Below are 21,530 nucleotides of genomic sequence, written 5' to 3' on the forward strand. Positions count from 1 at the left end.
AGAGCAGTCACTGCTGTCAGAGCAGTTCTACTTGTTTTTCTTGGATTTCATGATTGTATGTGACCTTGAGATAAGTTGGGTGTCCTGTCATCAGCCCTGTAGTCTGATCAGTCTTAGCCTAACATAGTAATTAGGGTCTGCTGCAACGACACCCCCTGCGAGGTTAGATGTAGTGGCGTGGTGCATTGCCAGTGCTTTGATGTCCTGACACCTGCCAGCAGAGCTGTCAACAGCTCACTACCTGGTGGTGAGTTGGATCAGGTGGTGGGGAGCTGCTAGGGAAGCTGCCAGACTGACCCAGTCAACCCAGAGGTACAACAATAAGTTCACAGTCTTCAACTATTACCTCTGGCAAAGTTGTTCATTAATGTAAGAGGACAATAGGGATAGTGAAGGCTATGTGGAAAGCTTTCAATATGGATGTTTAGCCAGAAGGAAATGTGCTTTTTCAGTGTTTTTTTGTCACCAAAAACATTTTAAAACTTTCTAGGAATTAAAATATCTGCTTTGACATATGACTGGATAATTGTGCTTTTTAACTTTGTGAAACAGCTTTTAAACTATGTAACAATAGCATTTTAGGAGTGAACACAAACTGTAGCAACGTCCTGTTTGAATTATGGGAAGTTTTCTTTTCTCTGACTGAGAAATCTGCGTAGTGCATATCGTCATATAACACATTTGAAAAGCTTTTTTGTGAGGGATTGCATGAGGCTTGTATATACAATATTGTGTCCATACCACTTATTTCTCCTAACTCTCTTGCCTCATTTTTTCAGGTGCCACAACTCAACAGGAGACCTGAAGCGTCTTGACACCTCTCTCCCCCTTTCCCCCTCCTCCTCCTCTCTACCCGGTGAAGCTCAGCCACAGGGCTTCCGTCGACGGGCCAGCACCTTCAGCCACCCTCCCACTCCCTCCTCAGTACTTGAGTACTCACCAGTGCACACACTAATTCACACTCCACAGGACCCCACTGCCGCTACCAAGCCAAAGCTCGTACGACACTACTCCGTCAGCACCGACACGCCACACCAGAGCAAGTAAGCAGAATGTGTGTTTGTGTGCATTTGGGTATGTTTGTATTCATATTGTGTGCTGGCAACAACACAAACAAAGAAATGGTGGAGGAGTAAATGTTGCTGGACAGTAGAATGTGAGAATATGACCTATTATTCAGTATTGTGGGATCTCAAAGATATATGCAAGGTTTGGATGCAGGTCCAGGGCTAAATGATTGATGTGTTGCATCCTGAAAGTTTTCACATCTTAATATGATGTGGAGAAAGAGAGTTGTCTTGTTAGAGTTATAAGAGAGAGATGAGAGCAAAAGAAAGAAGGAGAGCAGCAAGTAAGCAAGAGGAACGAAGTGTAAGAGAGAAAGTGAAACAGAAACATATTTGCTATTTACAGCATGCATTGAAATTTTACTGTATGTGTAAGTATGTGGTCTGTCAGTGATGTGTGTGGAACCACACTTGCAGGCTCAACTTTTTATGAATGGCAATGACCAGGAATTAGCCTACAGGCTACAATCTCATGAATTGCTGAATACTTGTTAAGGAGGGTGTCACATGCACAGGTACTGTATAAGTACAGGGAAATATATAGGAGTTATAAAGGACTGCCTATAGGAGTATACAGCCAGTGTAATGCATTAAGTGGCTGAGCTCTTGTCAGAGAAGTGATGCTTTATTTCTTAAAATCTTGGTTATCAATTAAAATTCTAGACTATAGCTACTCATTTACATCTCCAAACTCTCCCTTCAAAAAACTTTTTTCTTCCATTTCTGTGCTTTTTCTCTTCATTTTTTTCTGTTTACATGCTTTTTTCAGTGTTTGACTTTCTTTGCACTTTTTCTTTCTCTTCCTCCCTCTGTATTTGCACTGATTCTCAGACATGCCCCAACCGACTCCACCCTTCCTCCTGTTCCTCCCTGCTCTTCATTCCCCTCTCCTCTGCTCCCTCATCATCCTTCCTCCCCTTCTTCTGGAGCCTGGCTCAATAAAAGAAGGTGAGGATCTTAAACTGGTTCTCTGTTCAGCCCATGCAGTATCTCTCATTTCAGTGCTCTGCAATACAAAAACGCAACCATGTCATAGTCTGCATGGACGCTACGAGTCACATCCTTCTATTGACATAAATGGAGTTCAAAAGCATTTCTTCCAAGCACAATGTGTCTGTGTGGATGGGGCCTAAGTTTCTCTCTTCATCTCTTTTGCCTCCTTTTGTCACCCCCATCACTCCATCTCAGTCCTCTGGGTGGTCTGCGTGCTCGTCTCCACTCCTCCTCCTCTGTCCCTAATTTTCTGAAATTTCAATTTCTGGCCCCTGTCCAAGAGAATGATTGTCCTGAGCCAAAGAGCAGGTACATGCACATGTACACCAAACAGTCATGCCATGTTTGTGTGTCAAGCATAATAATAATAATAATTTGTGTTCCTTTTTCATAGATTCCTCTCACTGATTTTATGTCTCCATTTATATACACATGTGTATAGGCGTGTGTGTATGTGTGAACAGTATAGTGTGACCTGCCTATGGAATGTTTATCATGGCAAGTGTAACTTTCCTTGTGATTTGTTTTTTGTTTTCAGTGACGTAGCGGCTCTCTCTACACCAAATGCAACATGTGGGGTCGGAGAAAGCCCACTGCGCAGTCACCGCCACTCATGGAGGCAACAGATCTTCCTTCGGGTCGCTACACCTCAAAAGAACACAGACACCAACGGTAAGAATGCACATTCTCACAAATTAATTGATTTTCATACAGGGTTCCCCATAAGGGCCAGCCAGTGGCCCTGATTTCTATGTAAAGGATGAATTTTGTGGGAAAAATCTAAAGGATGTGATGTTAATGATCGCTCATGAGTGCCTTGCCTTAATGCCTCTCTTTGACTTGCCTACGGTCCCAACAGTTTGTATCACAAGCTAACGTTAGCTTAGAAATGGAGTCCGCTAATGTCAACAAACCACCAGCTCCCAGCACAAAACAAGATGTCTATTCCTTAGAACCTGTTACTTTGTCGCCAGTCCATCACTCATCAGACTCCTATAATCCGTTTGTAACTGACATTAGTTTAGGATTGTCATTGTCTCAATGCTTTGCCAGACCTGTTCAGTACAGTAACGTTAATCAAACAGTGGTCTCACATGTCCTGCCTTCACACTATCCTGTCTTCCAGTTAAACTATAATAACAGTGTAACTTCAGTTACCTCATCTATCAGCATGATGCCAGCCTTTCATGTTCAGTCTCGTATATGTCACGTCACTGCTTTTGCTGCCCAGAATTCTCACACACACCAACCTACAGAGTGTAAGCATGCATGTAAGCAACAGGATGCTGAGTGGAGTCCACTCAATGGCCACTGGTGTCATTGGCAAAGGTTTTCTGACTGTAGAGAACCTTGAAGTACACCAACATAAACAAAAACCCAGAGCACACGGGAGAGAAAGATTATCGATTTACTGAAGATGTGCTGTGCTTTTTTAGCCAGGAGCCACACTGAGGTTGTGCGTTATCACAATAACCAAGCATGTAAATACGACACAGTTAGCTTACATGCTGGAATGTAACACAAGTTGTCTCAGCGTGAAACCAGGCATGAGATAAACCTATGCAAACTGTTTGTTGTGTCTTTCGGTGAAAATGTATTAAGAGGACTAGATACCAGCTGTGCTTTTAATAGCAGAATCAGAACAACTTTAAAGTGATAACCATGGCAGAATTGTGACATTTTTGAGTAGGTAACAGTATGAATTTAAAGATGAAACTTTCAGAAAGTGTTCTTTTAGATGAAAATATTTTAAAATGATAGAAATTGGGTCTGTATATTTACTAATCTGATCCTTTTATCCTACTTATCTTTTTAATATTTCCTTTGTACTAACGTACTTTATAGGGAAACTAAAGGGACTAAGCAGCCTTTTTAACATTACCCAGGCCAATTAGGAACAAAAAGGCTGACATCAGGCTGCAAAGCTGAAAACAAAACATACTGCACAAGAAAGAGTTTGATAAAGTGGAAAAAGTCTGTGATATAATTTTATCTCACTGAGCTATGCACATATTTTACTTACTGTTACAAAACAGTATGGCATCTCTGAGATCACTTGCCAAAATGACAATAATACCAGCGTTGTGCACTTGTTGAGTGTAAGCGTGTCTGTGTGTACATAAGAGCTTTGTCAAACAAAACATGAGGATTACTCTGCATGCTCCAGTTGCAGAGTTCAGCCTTCTAAGGAAGAAGACAGTTCTAGGTCAAGACGCTTGTGTAAACATGTGCTCATATGTACTGAATGCTCCATATCCTACCAAAATAAATGAACATGAGCAAGACACTGCTTTGTCACCTGTGCTATTATTAAAAGCAGCCACGCTAGGTCCCCACGTGTCGGCAGTGCTGCATTGACAAAGCCTTTCCTCCTAGTGTCACCCTTTCATTTAATGTGATGGTACATGTTTTTGGTCATCAGAATTTCTTAAATACATGGCTAGGAGAGCCATTAAAATTAGGACTAAAGATTACTTGCACATCGGTTGCTGTGGCAGTTTGTGCTTGTCTTGGAGCTTTGAATTTTTGCATTATTAATTGAGGTTACATTGCTCCATCTCATGTTATCAGTTGATATTTGTCCATAGGGCTAATGTTTGACAATGAAGACTGGCCTGAAATGAAACAAGCTTGAGGAAAAGCTTTAATGTATCTGGCCAGTAAGAATAATCAAAGTAAGTCTGCCAGCAAATTGGCAGCCCCGTCAACTATTGTAGTGGTGCGAAGGCTACATGCAGAAAACTATGTTTTGCCTACAGTGAAATAATGTTTTAACCACAGATAACTTTGAAATATCAGTCACATCAATCACACCATCATCATCATCTGCCTGTACAAACGTGGGAATCATGCTTGTGCTTGCATGTCCACAGATCCTGCGTTTTGATAATTATATGTACTGTTGTGTGTGCGTGTCTGTGTGTGCATGACAGAAGAAGTGTTGACAGTTGAGATAATTTGGTTGGTTGCACTGTAACTCCACTGTAACACCTGTATGAAGAGCAAACACAGTACGACACTGATGTATGTTTGTCACTTTTGCTTTGAATCCTCATAAAACAGAATTATTCACCACTTGAATAACCAGTCACACTGTGGAGTGGAAAATAACAGGAGCAATTCACAGTATAATTTAGTTGGAAACAGAAGGCCTGCAATAAATACAACATTTCTGAAGCATATGATATTAATATTATTATTTTATTGAGTGTAGATTCAAGGCAGATGAGATTTTTAGAGGGGGTGAGAGGTTGTTGTGTTATGGCAGAGATATATTCCATTAAGCATCTTTTAGTCAGTATCGTTAAGAATAGTGACCAATGTTCTACTGTTATCTATTGCCTGTGTTTTTTTTTTTCCAGTGTTTGTCAGTGATGCTACCAACAATTCATGTAGAGCATGATATCTTTAAATTACCAAAGGTGTTTTGTATGTTTCAGGTGCTGTCACCTGAGTAGAGAAGTGAAGGTACAGTAGCGAGGATCAGTGTCAGCTGGCATTTAAGCTGAAAAATAAACAGGGGCACTTTCTGTCACGGGGTAGTGGATCCACCTATACTGAGGAAAGCCACGCCAAAAACAATAGAGATGGCTGTTTTGATGCTAGTGTTGCTATGCCAGTGTTACTTTGACCTAAAGCTGCCTCACTTCGATTCAGCCTAATGGGACTGACTTCTGTAGCTGCCACTGCAATTGTGATTTTTTTGTCCAGAGGAATGAGTGAAATAACAGAATCACAGTATAAGAAAGAATATTAACTTTAAAGTACTGTAACAAAATTATACTTACAGCTATACAACTACAAATGAGTGAAATGAACCTCTTGATGGCCTATGATGGCATCATAGGCCAAACAGGAAAACTTAATTATCAAAGAGGTTTAGTGGTCCCTATTAGTCACTTTGTGCATGCACTGCTGTCTGTCATTGTGTGTTTTTTATGCTACCACTGAGGGGTGCCAAAGCCTAAAAGACACTGCAGCCACACACATTTCCATACAGTTGAATCAACAGCGCTCTGATGTAGTCTCAATAATCTTCACAAAGGTAGTTTTTTTTTTTTTTGTTTGTTTGTTTTTTTGCAGGGGTAATGGATCATATTTCACCATAAAGAATTCCCATTAATTAGTTCACTACTGTACACACCCTTCTGGATCCTGTGTTTGGGTCTAATAAATACTACAGGAATGTGGGACTAATGTGACCTTTTTATCCACCTTCCTACTGAATAAGGGATTAGTTAGGATTAGGCCTTTCATCATTGTGCATTGTTTTTCTTTTCAAGTAAAACAGGTAAGCAGCAGGTAAAACCTCTCCTGTCGTCAGAAATGAAATCCGCACCTTAAGTTTATTGTGACAGTCAACTGCCATGAACTAAAGGAAAAACAGTGCTTTTAGCAGGTCACTGCGATGGGCTTCGTGCTGGCTGAACGCAGCGCTAAGTTGGGTTTGGAGTTGGGTGTGTATTTATGTGTGCGCTTACATGCATGAGGTCATGGGTGTGTCGAGTGTGTGTTTATGTGTGTGTGTTTGAGGGGGTGGTGGTGTCTCAAGGTCATGTTGACAGTCCACACACAGACAGCGCCAGAGGAAAGCGCCAGGCTTGTTGACCCACTTTGTATGTTGTGTGTGTGTAGAAGTATGTGTGCTGGGACTTGGTTCTGGCCAAGCTGGAGTGTTTGCTCAGGGAGTGGATTGTGCCACTTTGTACAAGAGGGTGTGTGCGCGTGTGTGGTTATTTTGACGTTAGGACATGGCTTTAGTGTTTACATTAAGAATATACAGTACTGTAGCAGGTTAGGGTTAGGTTAGGATAAGGGGCTAGGGAATTAATGTAGTCAGTGTAGAGTCCCCACAAGGACTGCAGGATAAGATAGTGTGTGTATGTGTTCAAGTGTGTGTGCATGCATGAATGCATTTTTCACACTTAAAAGCCAACTCTTTCCAGCAGTCTTCTGTTGAAGCAGTGTAGCAGTCTGTGTTTGTCTAATAAATACATGACTCTGTTAAGTAAGTTAATCTTTTCTGGGTGTGTGTCCGTGCTCCACATGTGTCTGGTTTGTCTTCACGTCTCTTATAACTTGGGAGCTGTATGTTTGTACAGTGACTCTGCTGGTTTCAGCATGCCTTGGAAAGTCTCCCTGACACAGACACAAAGGCGTACGTTAATGTTAACCTTATCTGGCACAAAGAACTCCATTGTCATCATGTGTGTCAGTAATGTGTTGATGTACGATATGTAGGTTTTTCAGTGTGTGTGTGTGAGTGATGTGGTGATGTACAATATGTAGGCTTGTCTGTCTGTCTGTCTGTCTGTGTGTGTGTGTGTGTGTGTGTGTGTGTGTGTGTGTGTGTGTGTGTGTGTGTGTGTGTGTGTGTGTGTGTGTGTGTGTGTTGTGTGCCATGTGTTGATATACGGTATATAGGTTTGTTTTTGAACCATATCTATTGCAGGACTTATCTTACAGATTTTTTTATTTTCCTCAGAAGAGTCTTTGGAAAGATAAGCATCCAATGTACCTAAGGGAGGCTAAGGTGTGTGTGTGTGCGTGTGTGTGTATTTCACCTCAATCATGATGTTCCTACAAACTGAAAGAGAAGCAAGTGCTATCTGGATAGTTGTTATGTCCTTTTTCTAAACAACACAGGGTATTTTGAGGTTTGGGATCCACCCTGTACTTTGGGGTGGAGTCACACAAACACTTTTTTTCTCCTGTGTGTGCGTTGCACCCAACTGTGTCAAATATATCTATGTTTAGCATTTTTTTATTTTGCATGAGTGTCCGAGGGATTGACAGAGAGAGAGAGGAAGGAGGTCAGACAGCCTCTCTCCAGTTTTAACCCAGCTGATAGGTTCTGTGTTTGGTTCTGCACTTGCTCGTGATCTGCATTTTTCCCATTTCTCACTTGACTGTTAGTACCTTTTAAATGGAGTAAAGTGCCAGTGAAATTCAGGTGAAAGAGAATATGTAGAAACCAGTTCCTTCCTTCCCCATAACCCTGTCTTCTTTTTCTTCTTCCTTTTCCACCCTGCTCATGGTGCCAAGAATCAGCATGTTAAGACACATGCCACATAACCTCAAAATAGTGGGTTGGAATCCAGACAAAGACCTGTGTGGTGCTGAAACATCAGTTAATACATTAGTTGACAGAAATGAATGGATGACTGTTTCAAAACTCATCACTTAGTTACATAAAGTGTTAAATGAAAATATATACAATTTATGTTAACAGCCTCATAAATGTGAGGATTTTATTTCATTGAAACTTTAATTGACTTTTTTTTTTCCCCACTTTGAGTATTTTTTTTTTTTATATTTTCAAATTGTGCAGTAAAGACAAATCATATAAATCTTTCATACCCTTTGAGTCTACAAAATAAGAATACAGTTTTTTTCCACACCAGATATTTTATTTTTTCCTAACAAGCTCTGCTGTTTCACACAACCTGCTTACAAATGTTATGAGTAGATTGAAGTTTTTGAATACTGTGAGTTAGTGTCAGTATTGTTAATCACAGACTTAGTATCTCTTTGGTTATTCCTGCATCCTCTTATTTGCTGTTGCAATGGACACCTAATGTAGCATAATCTGACCTAATCTAATGTAATGTCATCTCATGTGTCTCTCAGAGCGGGGGGATCCCTGTCTAGAGGGGGGTCGAGTGTGCGTGGGCCAGGTGGGAGTTGGAGGAAGTGGAGACTCATCAATGAGGGCGGTGCCTGAGGAGAGGACGAAAAGAAGCAAAGAGGAGCTGAGGGAGCTGTGGAGGAAGGCCATCCTGCAGCAGATTCTGCTGCAGAGGATGGAGAGGGAGAACCAGAAACTGCAGGGTGAGTTACATGTATGAAGGACTTTAAAAACACACATACACACCAGGAGCCTCCGTTTACTTTTCTTTTTACTTTTCCTTTTTCCTTTCAAATATCCCTGTACTTAATGTACCACAGTACATTTTACTGCTGCCAGTTCAGTCGCACAGTTGCACTGTTGGCTGTCTGCATGACAACAAGAACAGCAGCCAGCAGCATTTGGTAACGCTGTTGAATAACAACATGATTTGGTGTTTGTAATGGTAATACAATCAAGTCTTTCTTTAACCCATGTCTGGCAGCACGCCTCTCCAGATGTGTACACACACATACACAGGTTAGGTTGTCAAGTGCACACCTGTTTTTCTGTCTTTGAATATTTAGACCCACCACAAATGAACAGGTTATATAATATGTAGGTGTGTGTGTGTGTGTGTGTGTGTGTGTGTGTGTGTGTATGTGTGTATGCTTGTGTTTTCCTGGTTGATATATCTAAGGTTGTGTGCACCACCTCCTACTTGACCCAGTTGGCACTTGTCAACTAATACCTAACTATGCCTCACACTCCTAACTACCTGCACTGTATGCATACAATGATACCTACACAGCAGGGTTTGGATGGAGAGAAAAAAAGGTCAATATTAATGCAAGACAATAAACACACACGCACACAGGGACACACAGTTGCTGCACTCATACATACAAACATTCTCATCTCTCGCATGTGGCGGCTCTCTTGACCAGCTATAGTTTAATTGTGTTTTATTCCTCCCACTGGGTGTGCTCCACCTTTCTCTTCGTTATTTGTCCGGGTGGAGCTCAGCTCTGTGTCCTCCATTCTATCACTTTATCTCTCTCACTGTTCCCTGGTTTATGGGTCAACTGTGAAAGTGTGCGTGCGTGTGCGTCCGTCAGTGTGTGAGTGTATCTTTGTCAGCTTCAGGGTGGGGTATCCTGTCCCGTTGCGCGTTAATCATGGGCGGGGCGGTCCGGCAGCAGAAAGGGAGAGAAATGGAGAGAGGGAGGCAAGTAGAGATTGTAGAGTGGAGAGATTGAGCACTAGCTGGGCCAGTGGGGGCCTGAGCCAATCAGCAAGTCCTGATAGACTAGACTCTGCCTGCTCCAGACAGCTGATAAGACCAAGAGCAGAGCCACAGCCTTTCCAAAAGCATCTATTCTTACTCTGGGTGTGTCAGCTGTCTGCTCCGTCTAAGTTTTCTTCCTTTATTATCCAGGATACGCCTTCCAGGTCACTCCCGTTACTTTTCTAACTTTGGTTGTCCGAGGCCACGATTTACAGCACTTCATAAGAGGCATTCAAACCTCTTGAGATCTTTTTATCTTGTGCCAAGTTATTTTAAAATGTGTTTATTCTGGAGATGTTATTGCCAAAGCACTCCGCTTGTGCAAGGAACTGATTTTGTTCATCAAAGATGTGATATTATAGTTGCTCCTGTACACTTTTTTCTATTTTTTATGATCTGTTATACATGCATTGTGTTGTGATATTCCCCCTGTTGGCCACCCATTGAATTCCCCCTGTTTCCTGGAAGGTATTAGTGCAGGTTGTGACTGGAAGTGGCCTTCTGTCTCCGTCCTGTCCTGCAGTGATAATACTACTCTGTCCAGCTCTGCCAAGTTGCAGCTGTTCACTGGGTGGACACCACACATGAGCGGAAAAGGGAGGGGACGTCCACCAGGGGAAGGAGGGAGAAAAGGAGGAGGGAGAGTGCGGTTGACGGATGAGACAAATGTGGGATTGACTGAGAAAGTCGAGTTGAGTGCTGGCAGAAAAGAGAAAGAGAAGAAGAGATGGTCTGTGGGTGACGACATTAGAGGAGGAGGGAGAGGGAGAGGAAGGGTGTTGTCAAAAAGAGAGGAACAGATGAGGGGCACTGGGTGTGCCCTCACCTTCTTTGATCACTGGTGTCAGAATGTTGTAACGGAATTCATGGCCTGTGTGTTTGTGTTTAGTTTGCGAGCTCTGTTAATCTGAAAGTCCAGAGCCCGGGTTTCCCACATACAATTGGAGATTTAATGTCCCAATTATCAATAAAAATGAGATGTCCAAAGTCTCTCTGACATCCCTTAATTTAACATTTGCCTGTGGATTTCTACAGTATGTTAAATTAAATTGTGATTAGATCTAATAAAAACTGGTGTGTTACATGTTGTATAACTAAGCACACTGTATTCAAGATGAGTGATCCACTGTGAATCTGGGCCAAAGGATGCTCTGGAGGGTCAGAGAGATGCAGAGCTGAAGCTAAAGATCCCAATTTTTCTCCCAGGAGTTGGTGGAGACCAAAATAAGAGCTAAAAGAAGAGTGAAACACAATTGTGGCCAGAAACACAATAACATAACGATGTTACATAACTGATGGCGAACAAGTTCACCTCATCAGCCTAAAAGGTGACGATATGTTATTGTTGTCTTCACAACTTCTTTTTGCTTCCCCCAAGTGGCCAAAAAACACAGTTATTGCAGGTCTGAAACACAACTAAGACTAAGACCAGCAGTGCTGCTGCTGCAGTGATTTCTGACACATTCCTGTGTGAGCTTTCAGCCAACTTTCCCAAATGTTGTAAAATGTATCCTTTTATTTTACTTTTACCAAAAAGTGTGGGTTTTATGTGGTAAACCTGTATTCATTCCTTCCTCTGACCTTAGCAGATGTGATTCTTGAAACCGTTTAGATCACAGTCACAGTTTCTCCTCAGCACTGTTTTTATTGTTATGATTGGTTAGCTTGCCACAATAAAGAGTCACTATTCATAATATATGCATCAGTGCAGCAGCTGATGTTAGATGCATGTTGTCAGTGTGAAACCAAACTGAAAGAACAACAAACAGTACATGTACAGAGTGTTCCCACACTGTAGTGATGGTGCAGCTGCACCCCGGCAAAGAGCTGCGACTAACACATATACACATTTCACAGGACCAAGACAAAGAAAGCTGGGGCTGTCATATCATTGACTTGTATTGTCTGTTTTTTGTAGCCTCAGAGAGCGACCTGCAGAACAAGCGTCTGAAGCTGGACTACGAGGAAATCACTCCATGTCTGAAAGAGGTCACTTTGGTGTGGGAGAAGATGCTGGGAACCCCTGGGAGAGCAAAGGTCAAATTTGACAAAGACACCATACATGCTGCTGTTGCACAAGGTATACATTTGGCTCCACAAGTGCATATATCAGTGCGTCTTGGAAATGTTCGCTCTTTTTCAAAATCACAAGTTATTTGCAAATATTGACCAGAGCATAATGTATAAAGCTCCAAAACTGAAAATATGCATTGTTGCCTTCCTCCTTATCATCAGCCTTGGTCTGGGCTGTTTTATGAAATACTACAAAAAGAGAGAGCATGAATTCCATGAAGTATTTCTAATCCAGTGTTTGTGATCATAGTGAAGTGGGTATTTTCCTTTGACAACTTTGTCTCATTGTCAGGGCTTGTTCTGTCCATTTTCCAATATCAGCATGTTCTGCACAGAGGACAGCAAGGTTACCTTCTCTGCCCTCGGCCTCGGATCATAACAGGAGAGTCTGGCCAGTGAATAGCAGTGTTACAACTTAGGAGGATAGGAGTGAAGCTGCAAGGTCTCATGTTTAGACATACATGTTTAGAATTTGATGCTTGTCATCAAGCTCTTTATTTTAGAGGCCCTGTGCTGGTACAATTAGTATTACCAAGCTAATTAGTATACAAATTCCTTTCACTTTTGGTTTTGCTCTTAAAGGAATAGTTTTTTTATTTTATATTATCTGCTTCCTGGTGGAGAGATAGATGAGAAGATCAATATCACTCTCAGGTCTGAAATATAAGGCTGGTTAGCTTAGCTTAGCAAAAAGATAGGCAATCGGAAAATAGCTAACCTAGCTGTGTTTAACAAAACAAAAGAAAGCGAAAAAAGAATTAGAGTCGATTGACAACAGTGAGCCGACTGATAGCTCACTGTCTTCACGACTGATGCACCAGTCAGTCGACAGTCATAGCTGTTTCCCCAGCCTTTGTGTAAAGCTAAGCTAACTGGCTACAGGCTGTACCTTCACATTTATCATATAGACATGAGAATGGTAGCAATTTTGTCATTTAACTCTCAACCAGAAAACAAATAAGAGCATTTCCCAAACTATTGAACTTTCACTTTAACCCCTGACTTCTGTTGCGAAGCTGCTCAGCGTCACACACATCACACTGTGGTTGTACTGGGCGGATTTAAGGTGCGAATGTGCATAAATGAATGTGAACAGGCTGTTCTCAAATGTGGGAGCATTGCTCTCAGTGAAATTTACCAGGATAAATAAAGGTTAGAAACATCTGTTTCTCTGCTTAAATCCAGTCTCAATTTACTGAAATAAATTGAATTTAATTTGAGCTAACAAAAAAAAAAAAAAACTACTCTACCCCACCACTTGTAATCTGAGATGTGCACAAGTCAGTAGTTGTGTGGTGCACCAGATGTCAGAATCCATGCGATTAAATAATGCACAAGTCAAAATACAGAATCCTTGTAATCAGGGAAAATATTTGTGGTAAATATCGTAAACACAAAATCCACTTTCTTGGCATTGCATTTAGCATATTCGCCACAGAAATGTATCCTCAAGGTCAAAAATGAATCTACATGCTGAAGGGAAAATGTTGTAATACACAGTATCCCCTCACCATTAAGACACATTTCAAACAGCTGTCTGTCAATGAGGGGTGGATAAAAATGTGAGGTGAAAATGCTTGTGATTGAAAAATGAAGTGATAGATTTTGTTTGTTTATCAAATCATTTGACAATTTAACGCTATTTTTCAATTCACATACGTTTCATCACTTGCATTATTAATTTGTAAGAATTGTTAACACTTCCATTTGTTTTCACTTATTACTTTAGTCTCACCCTGGAGGCCACTGTGTAGTAAATGATGAGTGTAAGACAGGGAAAATGATGACACATGGCTTTGTTTTCATCATATCATATCACATCAAATTGTCTTTAAATTAATCAAATCACTTGATAAACTATCACTCCATTTTTCAATTCATATACATTTTTATCACTTACATTTTGATGTGAGATATTTTTACAGTTGAGGTAGAGCTCTGAGGAGCCTCCTCCGATTCCTGAGATTCACCACATTTTGCAGTTATGATGTTACATCACAGTAGGATTTTCATAACACGGGTATGTTCATTAATAAATCAGATGGTAGAGAGTAGTGTCTGACAAGGACTGCACCTGCACAGCTGATAGGTACGGCAACTTAACATGTTGTACCACCTTTGCACTACCCCACGCCACCCAACGCCACCTCCTTCATCTCTGTCGTCCTGCGCAGGTGTCCCGAGACAGCATCGAGGCGAGATCTGGAAGTTTCTCTCTGAACAGTACCTGCTCCGGCAGACAGTCCCCTCCAGACCTCCTGCCAATCACACTCCGTACAAAGAGCTGCTGAAGCAGCTCACCTCACAACAACACGCCATCCTTATAGACCTGGGTAACACACACACACACACACACAAACACACAGAATATTAATGTTTAAAATGCTTAATTTCGAGGCTATTCTGCTTTATGGAATGAAGATGAAACATAAAGAAATGTATACCCTGTGCACAAATGTTCCTCTCTCTTCTGTGAGTGTATGTATCTTTCGTAGACACACATATAAACATTTTACATTTTACACACAGGGTATCTGCAGATCTTGAAGAGTCTTAAAAAAAACACTGAATTCAGTTTCCTCTTTAAAAAAAAAAAAATTAAAAAAAAAAAATACAAGTCAGTATTAAAAAAGAGTACATTTCAATTCCAAAGGTCTAGAAAATAATTTCTTTGCTGCCATAGAAAGTAGCAGCAGTTATGACTTTTTGTATGTTTCTGATTGCTCGCTAGAAGGAGTTTCAGTCAGCACCGTCAGACCTGCAACAAACACTGTCACTAGCTGCGACAGTAGCTGGATAAGTTTTTGCAAAAACTTAAAGCAATTATTTATTCTTTCTTATACTTTCATTGATTAATCTGGATCTAGGTCATGTTAATTGATGATTTATTCCACTAAGAATTATTGTTATATGCAGCTGAGAAGTACCCACAAAAATGTAACTGTCAGTAAATTCCTGTACTTAATAAATAATTGTAGGCCTTGTCGTCCCAACTGGTTTTCCACCATTCTTGGACCAATAAGACAGTGAAAAAGATATTAAATTGCATTATATTTTGTATTATGTCTTACATTTAATTTGGTAAATGTTGCAGAAACCCTGTACTTTAGAACACTTTTTAAACCTCATCTTAACACTTTCACCCTCAAATGTTCCCAACACCTCCCACCCAAAAACCCACACACACACACGCACGCACACACACACAGTTCCTACACTCCACCCATATAACACCCACATACATATATATACACATCCACCCACACATCCCTCCCTCTAGATCTTAACATTGTGTGTTTTTGCTGTTGACCTTGTGTCTTTCATCTGCCTATCATGTTATTCACTCTACTTCAAATAGGGTGGGGTCAGCAGTAGCAGCATATACTATAGAGTGATGGTTTGCCGTCATGGCCCAAACTAGAGGTGTGATGTGCTGTAGCGTAAAAGCGTACAGTGTTTATGTTACTGATGCACCACAGTTTTGCAGGTAGAAGATTCACTGCTACTCGAAGCCTTACGCTTCATGTAAGAAAATAAATAAATAAAAGAAAAAAGTGCAGATGTTAAGTGAATTAACAAGTTAGGCCGGAGGAAGGAGGTTTATGATTCGATTGTAAAGTTTAGCACTCCCATACCTTACAATCAGCACACAAAACAAATGTACACACACGTACTTTGCTTCAGGCAGGGGAGGGAGTTGAGGCATTATGTTCACAAACATAAAGGCCCTACAGCACATTCCACATATTATACACACTCACATGGGCGTCATTGTCTTCTCCAAAGCCTCACTGTCACACACTGTAAGTAAAGAACCTCAGTCCCAAAACACACACATCTGCCTGTTACTAGCCTGTCCATGTTAAGAATGTGCTTTCACAGATCCCAGGTCCTCATTATGTTGTCATTTTTGAAAGGTACATGTCGCATCTGCCGTCACAAGTTAAGCTTCCGAAGCAGGGTATAAAGTCTCTGCTTAAAGCCGCATTCATGTGTGTTTTCATGGACATGTTTGTAAGCATGATGGCTTGGAATGGGTTGCCACATGCTCATGCACTGAGCTCCTTTTTTAAAGCCAACAGCGAAGTGTGAAGTCTAGCCTCCTAAGACAAAGTTCAGCAGAGTTTATACTTTGTTCAAACACGTGCACACACCCAGAGGCTTTGGTCTCTTATTGTACTTCTCTCAGATTCAGTCCAGGAAAATGTCAGATGGAATCATGTAAATCAAATGTATTAAAACGGTGTTATTGTGCTTTTAAATGTATATCAGGTTGATCTCAGACATCCAAACAATGTCTAGCATAGTGTTTCATACTAAATAAAATATGAACGAATGAATGAATGTTGCACGTTTTGATAATGTCTCTCTCTTTATCTCTGTCCCAGGTCGCACTTTTCCCACTCATCCATATTTCCAAGCCCAGCTGGGGGCAGGACAGCTGTCTCTGTATAACTTACTGAAAGCCTACTCACTGCTGGACCCCGAGGTATCATTTAATTCTTCTTTCTACTCTCCTACTTTCTTTCTGGCTTTCTTCCTCTTTCACTTTATTTTGGGATGTCCTTCTCCCTCTCTTGAGGGACTAAACTGTCAACTGTCTTTTAGCCTTAAGCTTTATTCCTCTATTCCTCTTCATTGTCTATGTAGACATTGAGTTTGTGATTGATGTTATTGTAGGTGGGCTACTGTCAGGGCCTGTCCTTCATTGCGGGAGTCCTGCTGTTACACATGGGGGAAGAGGATGCCTTCAACATGCTCAAATTTCTAATGTATGACGTCGGGCTTCGTAAACAGTACAGACCTGACATGATTATCCTGCAGGTAAAATGTTCACACACACACACATACCTCTGCCACATAAACAGTACAAAATTCTAAAATATGTCAGTCTCTTATCATATTTTAATTACATCAAAGAGGGGACTGCAGGCCACCATCCTTTTATATGTCCATTCATCAATCAGTATATGTAATAAGATAAAATAAGATGCATCTCAGGGCCTACTCTCTGTGTTCACAATCACAGTGATCAGCTTACAGCTGCATGTTTAAACAAAGTAATCAATTTAAAGGGCGCCCCATCATAGGTGGGGTTGCCACGTGGTTACTGATGCCTCGTTAACATGAGAATTTAGCTTGATTTATACATGATGTGAGGGGTTAACAGGAGCTATGGCATAGGTTTTGATTTATAATTGAGTGTAGGATTTCACTCTACTGCAACTATAGACTTATGTACTGTACATGATCAAGTTATATCTTTCTTGAATTATATGCTCATTGGTTCTTGATACATTACATAACATTCTTTCAGTGGGAAGATTGTATACTGAAAAGGAGATTATTGCTGTGCATTTGTTCTTTTCCTTTCTGCGATAAGGTGCATTTCCACCGCAGCAACTTTCCCCCAACAAGAGGAAGCTTTTGAGGGACTCGGTGGAAGATTTGCAGTGTGGATATCTGCACTTTTTTTTTTTTTAATTCTTGCTGTTGATTTCAATCTCCACCAGTGTCAGAAACATGTAGGAGAAAACAAAAACAGTACATTTGCAGTTTTTGCAGTCTCCATGTGGTATCTTGGTGGCCGCCATAGTTGGATTTTTGATTACAGGCTCTGTAGCTATGCCATGACCCCTTAATTGTACAACAAATCCAACATTGAAACCATGTACAAAACCATAAAAATCACAAGCTGCTCATATGTGCACTCAACTTCCAGACAGACCAGTAAAAAAAAAAAATCTCAAGTGTGGTGTGTTGTTTCAGATTCAGATGTACCAGTTGTCGCGGCTGCTCCATGACTACCACAGGGATCTTTACAGCCATCTAGAACAGCAAGAGATCGGCCCCAGCTTATACGCCACCCCCTGGTTCCTCACCGCCTTCGCCTCACATTTCCCCCTCGGCTTCGTTGCCAGAGTCTTTGGTAAGTTGTGAGGACATATGTATGTATGTATCTACACTCACAGAACAGAGTCCTGTTCTACTTGGTCTCCAGAAAGGAAAGAAGCAGGATGATGTTGCGTCCACAGAGATGTTTATTTTATCCCCGCCCCCTCACCCCCTGCTTAACTTTTCTAATTAGATTTAGAACCCAGGGTGAAGGGGGTGAGGAAACTATGATTCAACACTTGGCAAACAGGACAAAACAGAAGATGTAGAAAGTATAACTCATACAAGAATCTAGTAAGTTTTCAGTGGGACAAAGAAAATGGGACTGGAAATGTAAGTTTTATGATGATGATCAAAACTTTTCAGTTAGTATGAAATAAAGGCTAGTATTGTGCGTAGTATAGTGAGTCATGTAAATGCAGACACATTTGTGATAAAGTCTTTTTTTAGTCAGTTACAGACTGTTGTTTTCCCCTCAAGTTGATCTTTTATCACATCACACCCACAGCCCCTTGGTACATGTCCTTTTTTCATGCCTTTCCCTCATTCCCTCCTTACTGTTGTTTTCATGCCTAATTTCTTACATGGTGCTCAGTCAGTGAACCAGACTCACCGGCTCCTGGTGCTCATCTGAGCATAACACCACGTGTGTGTGTGTGTGTGTGTGCGTGTGAAAGGCCATCATCATAGCAAGTCTTTGGTATCATATGTGGGGCTCCACACCTCCACTCCCAGACCTTAATCTGTTGTATGATCTCATGCAATGCTGCCCCGCCCTGATGCATTCAAAGTACACACAAATACACACACCTACTCCAACTCTCCTTATTCACTCTGGCCTATATTTATATTTGCTTAAACCTTTTTACTGACGTCAAAGCATCTATCATTTGCAAAACCCTTTAAGTCATCTGTCAACACAGTAAGCTGCTTTGTGAGCACCTGTCATTAATTAATTTTTTCATGATGTAATTGAAACAGATGTCACACCAGGACTTTGTCTAACCTCCTACCCCTGTTTTATTTGTTTTTCCTCCTCTGTGACCTTTGACTCCTCTTTGTCGTCTGTCAGATATGTTGTTCCTGCAGGGGTCAGAGGTCATCTTCAAGGTGGCCTTGAGCCTGCTGGGAAGCCACAAGCCTCTGATCCTGCAGCATGACAGTCTGGAGTCTATTGTGGACTTCATCAAGACCACCCTGCCCAACCTGGGCCTGGTGCAGATGGAGAAAACCATCAACCAGGTTAGAAAAAAAGAGACAGATTTAGTCAGAAATGTGTGACTGTCTCTTGAATGAGTTGACAATGGACTAGAATACAAAACAAAATCATTCATCTGTCTGTGTCTGTTTCTATGGACCTAATCTTAAAGTGAAATGTTAGAGTAGTATTTCATTATATTTTAGGAATCTTATGGGGAAATAAAGATACGGGCTAATTTTTAATAATATAGTTAATGCTGGCATTATTCTCACTGTTATTACACTATTAAGGCATTACTCTTAATTTTTTCTCATTGTAAACGAATCATATGACCGAAATCAACAATGTGTACCCATTTATTTCTTATTTCTCATTTATTATCTTCAAAACAGATAACATATATAGTTTCATTTTTTAAAAAGCAGGGCACTGTAGTTTTAAGCAAATGTAACACAAACAGGAGTAAATAGTGAATTTGTTTTTTCAGTTTCCAGTTCAGTTTTTCAGTTCAGTTTTTTCAAAATTAAAGGAGTACTCCACTGAATTTAATGCAAAGTTCATGGACTCACGAGAGACCGATCAATATGGAAGCAGCACAGAGTGAAAGATCCTGACTTTTAGTTGCCATTATGGTTAAATTTCCCAAAACACTGGATCCACAATCTTCATAATGCAACTTCATAGCATCAACCATCAGACAGCCCTGCGTCCTACTTCTTTCAATTCCCATACTTTGACTTTATGATGCAGGTTTTCTGTTAAAAATTTGAAGTCAGGCCCAAGGCAGTTTTACCCTGACGACATCACCAGGGTTATTTCATCAATCTTCATCTTTGGAAAGTTTATATTATACAGCTGTTGTCACAGTCTGAGTAGAGCTCATTTTTTGTTCATTTATGCCAAATTAGCTGTTATTGGTTCCTGTTTGCGATACACCCGTGGATGTACAGACAACTATCACTGGATTACTTTGATAATGAAGAAAGTTCTGCTGTTGTAAATGATTTTCAATTTTTCAATTTTTTATTTTTATTTTATTTAAAATCACCTCTCACAGAAACCTCTGGCATAGAATAATAAGATAAATCACAGACAGACTTGTAAGTGGATTCATTCATTATTGGTTTGTTCTTTTCATGGGACTTTGTTAGCAGTAAAACAAGTATAGAATATCACTAGGCTTATCATTTAACCCAGCATCACATACAGCAACAACTGCTATCTCCTGTCAGCTCATTGGGAGGTCGAATGAATTTGCATAGGGCGGGTGACTAGTGGTTCAGTGGCCAAATAACCTTTTGTAACACGTGTGATGTTGTATATCTGATATTCTGCTTGATTGCCTAACCGTTCATAACAGAGATGAGGGCAACTGAAGGGTGGAGTGTCAGCAAAGTCATTTAACCTCCACCTCATACATCAGTATTTGTGGTGAAAAAAAAAAAAAACAGCGAAACCAGTGTATGTCAGTAACATCAGGTTCACATGTTGAATGACTCCAATAACCAACAAAGTTATGATCAGATTTCTTTTATGGGTCAGTCTCATGTAAACTGATGTTAGGGTAAAAACATTTATCATTAACTTGAGTGTTGATGTTGGATGCATGTTGGCTTGAGATGGGAGGAGCTGACAGGAGTCTGTGATGAGTCAAACACATGTACAGAGATGTTATCAGGGTACGCTATAGTTTAAGAAATATGTGTTAACATTATAATTAGCATGAGATACTGACTGGGTGTTGAGTCATGCTATAGTTTGCTGGTATTTTCCCTTAAGTGCCACTCATCCACTTTAGGTCATCTATATGTTAACTTTGCTGTGACTCACAGTTTCACCAAACAAAAAAAACAGGGAGTGTACAGGATGTGTGGAGCCTTGTGTGAAAAACGTCTCTCCATTGTTTGTTCTCTGTGATGTAGAAATTTAGAACATGTAGCTCCAGGATTATAACTAGTTAATTTGGGTAAATTGTGACATGAGATGGAAACATTATAAGGGAATTTCCAGTTTCATATGACCTTTTGTTTGTAGTTCTGGCCATCGTTCCTATCAGTAATGATAACATTGTACTCGCATCGTTAAGCTGCTGATATTTGAGAACACGGAAGCATAACACAAACAGTCAGATAATCTTACAAGTTTTAAACAAATCTGCAGATTAGCCAAACTTATTTGGAAGAGAAAATTATCAGTCCTATTGTTACCTGTCTATTAAAAGGCCCTTGTCCTCCCTGCACTTGCTATGGTTGAGTAATGAGGAATTATTACCTAAAATGTCCACTTTCAGTTTTACTTCCAACTGAAGTGGGTTAGATAAACTTGCTAAACTGGAAAGTAAAGTAAAAACTTGCATAGCGTCTTTGCTTCATAAGCAAAAAGTCAAAAAAGTCACATGGTCACACT

General features: G+C 40.6%; 1 protein-coding gene across 5 annotated transcripts in view; it reads left to right on the forward strand.

Moving 5' to 3' along the window:
• tbc1d1 (TBC1 (tre-2/USP6, BUB2, cdc16) domain family, member 1) overlaps nucleotides 1-21,530 on the forward strand; it is a 47,758-nt gene that overhangs the window by 23,726 nt on the left and 2,502 nt on the right. For 3 of the 5 annotated variants that reach the window (XM_071503185.1, XM_071503184.1, XM_071503189.1), the window contains 11 exons: nucleotides 780-1,043; nucleotides 1,899-2,015; nucleotides 2,256-2,369; nucleotides 2,599-2,732; nucleotides 8,691-8,891; nucleotides 11,874-12,035; nucleotides 14,203-14,361; nucleotides 16,417-16,517; nucleotides 16,709-16,852; nucleotides 17,798-17,957; nucleotides 18,996-19,165. In XM_071503185.1, the coding sequence (XP_071359286.1) occupies nucleotides 780-1,043; nucleotides 1,899-2,015; nucleotides 2,256-2,369; nucleotides 2,599-2,732; nucleotides 8,691-8,891; nucleotides 11,874-12,035; nucleotides 14,203-14,361; nucleotides 16,417-16,517; nucleotides 16,709-16,852; nucleotides 17,798-17,957; nucleotides 18,996-19,165 (1,726 nt within the window). The remainder of the gene's footprint in view (nucleotides 1-779; nucleotides 1,044-1,898; nucleotides 2,016-2,255; nucleotides 2,370-2,598; nucleotides 2,733-8,690; nucleotides 8,892-11,873; nucleotides 12,036-14,202; nucleotides 14,362-16,416; nucleotides 16,518-16,708; nucleotides 16,853-17,797; nucleotides 17,958-18,995; nucleotides 19,166-21,530) is intronic. The other 2 variants (XM_071503187.1, XM_071503188.1) reach the window with 2 other exon arrangements.

Source organism: Trachinotus anak, unplaced genomic scaffold (assembly GCF_046630095.1).
Source record: "Trachinotus anak isolate AG129_WGS33_773 ecotype Australia unplaced genomic scaffold, CSIRO_AGI_Tana_v1 ptg000019l, whole genome shotgun sequence".
NCBI classification, from domain to species: Eukaryota; Metazoa; Chordata; class Actinopteri; order Carangiformes; family Carangidae; genus Trachinotus; species Trachinotus anak.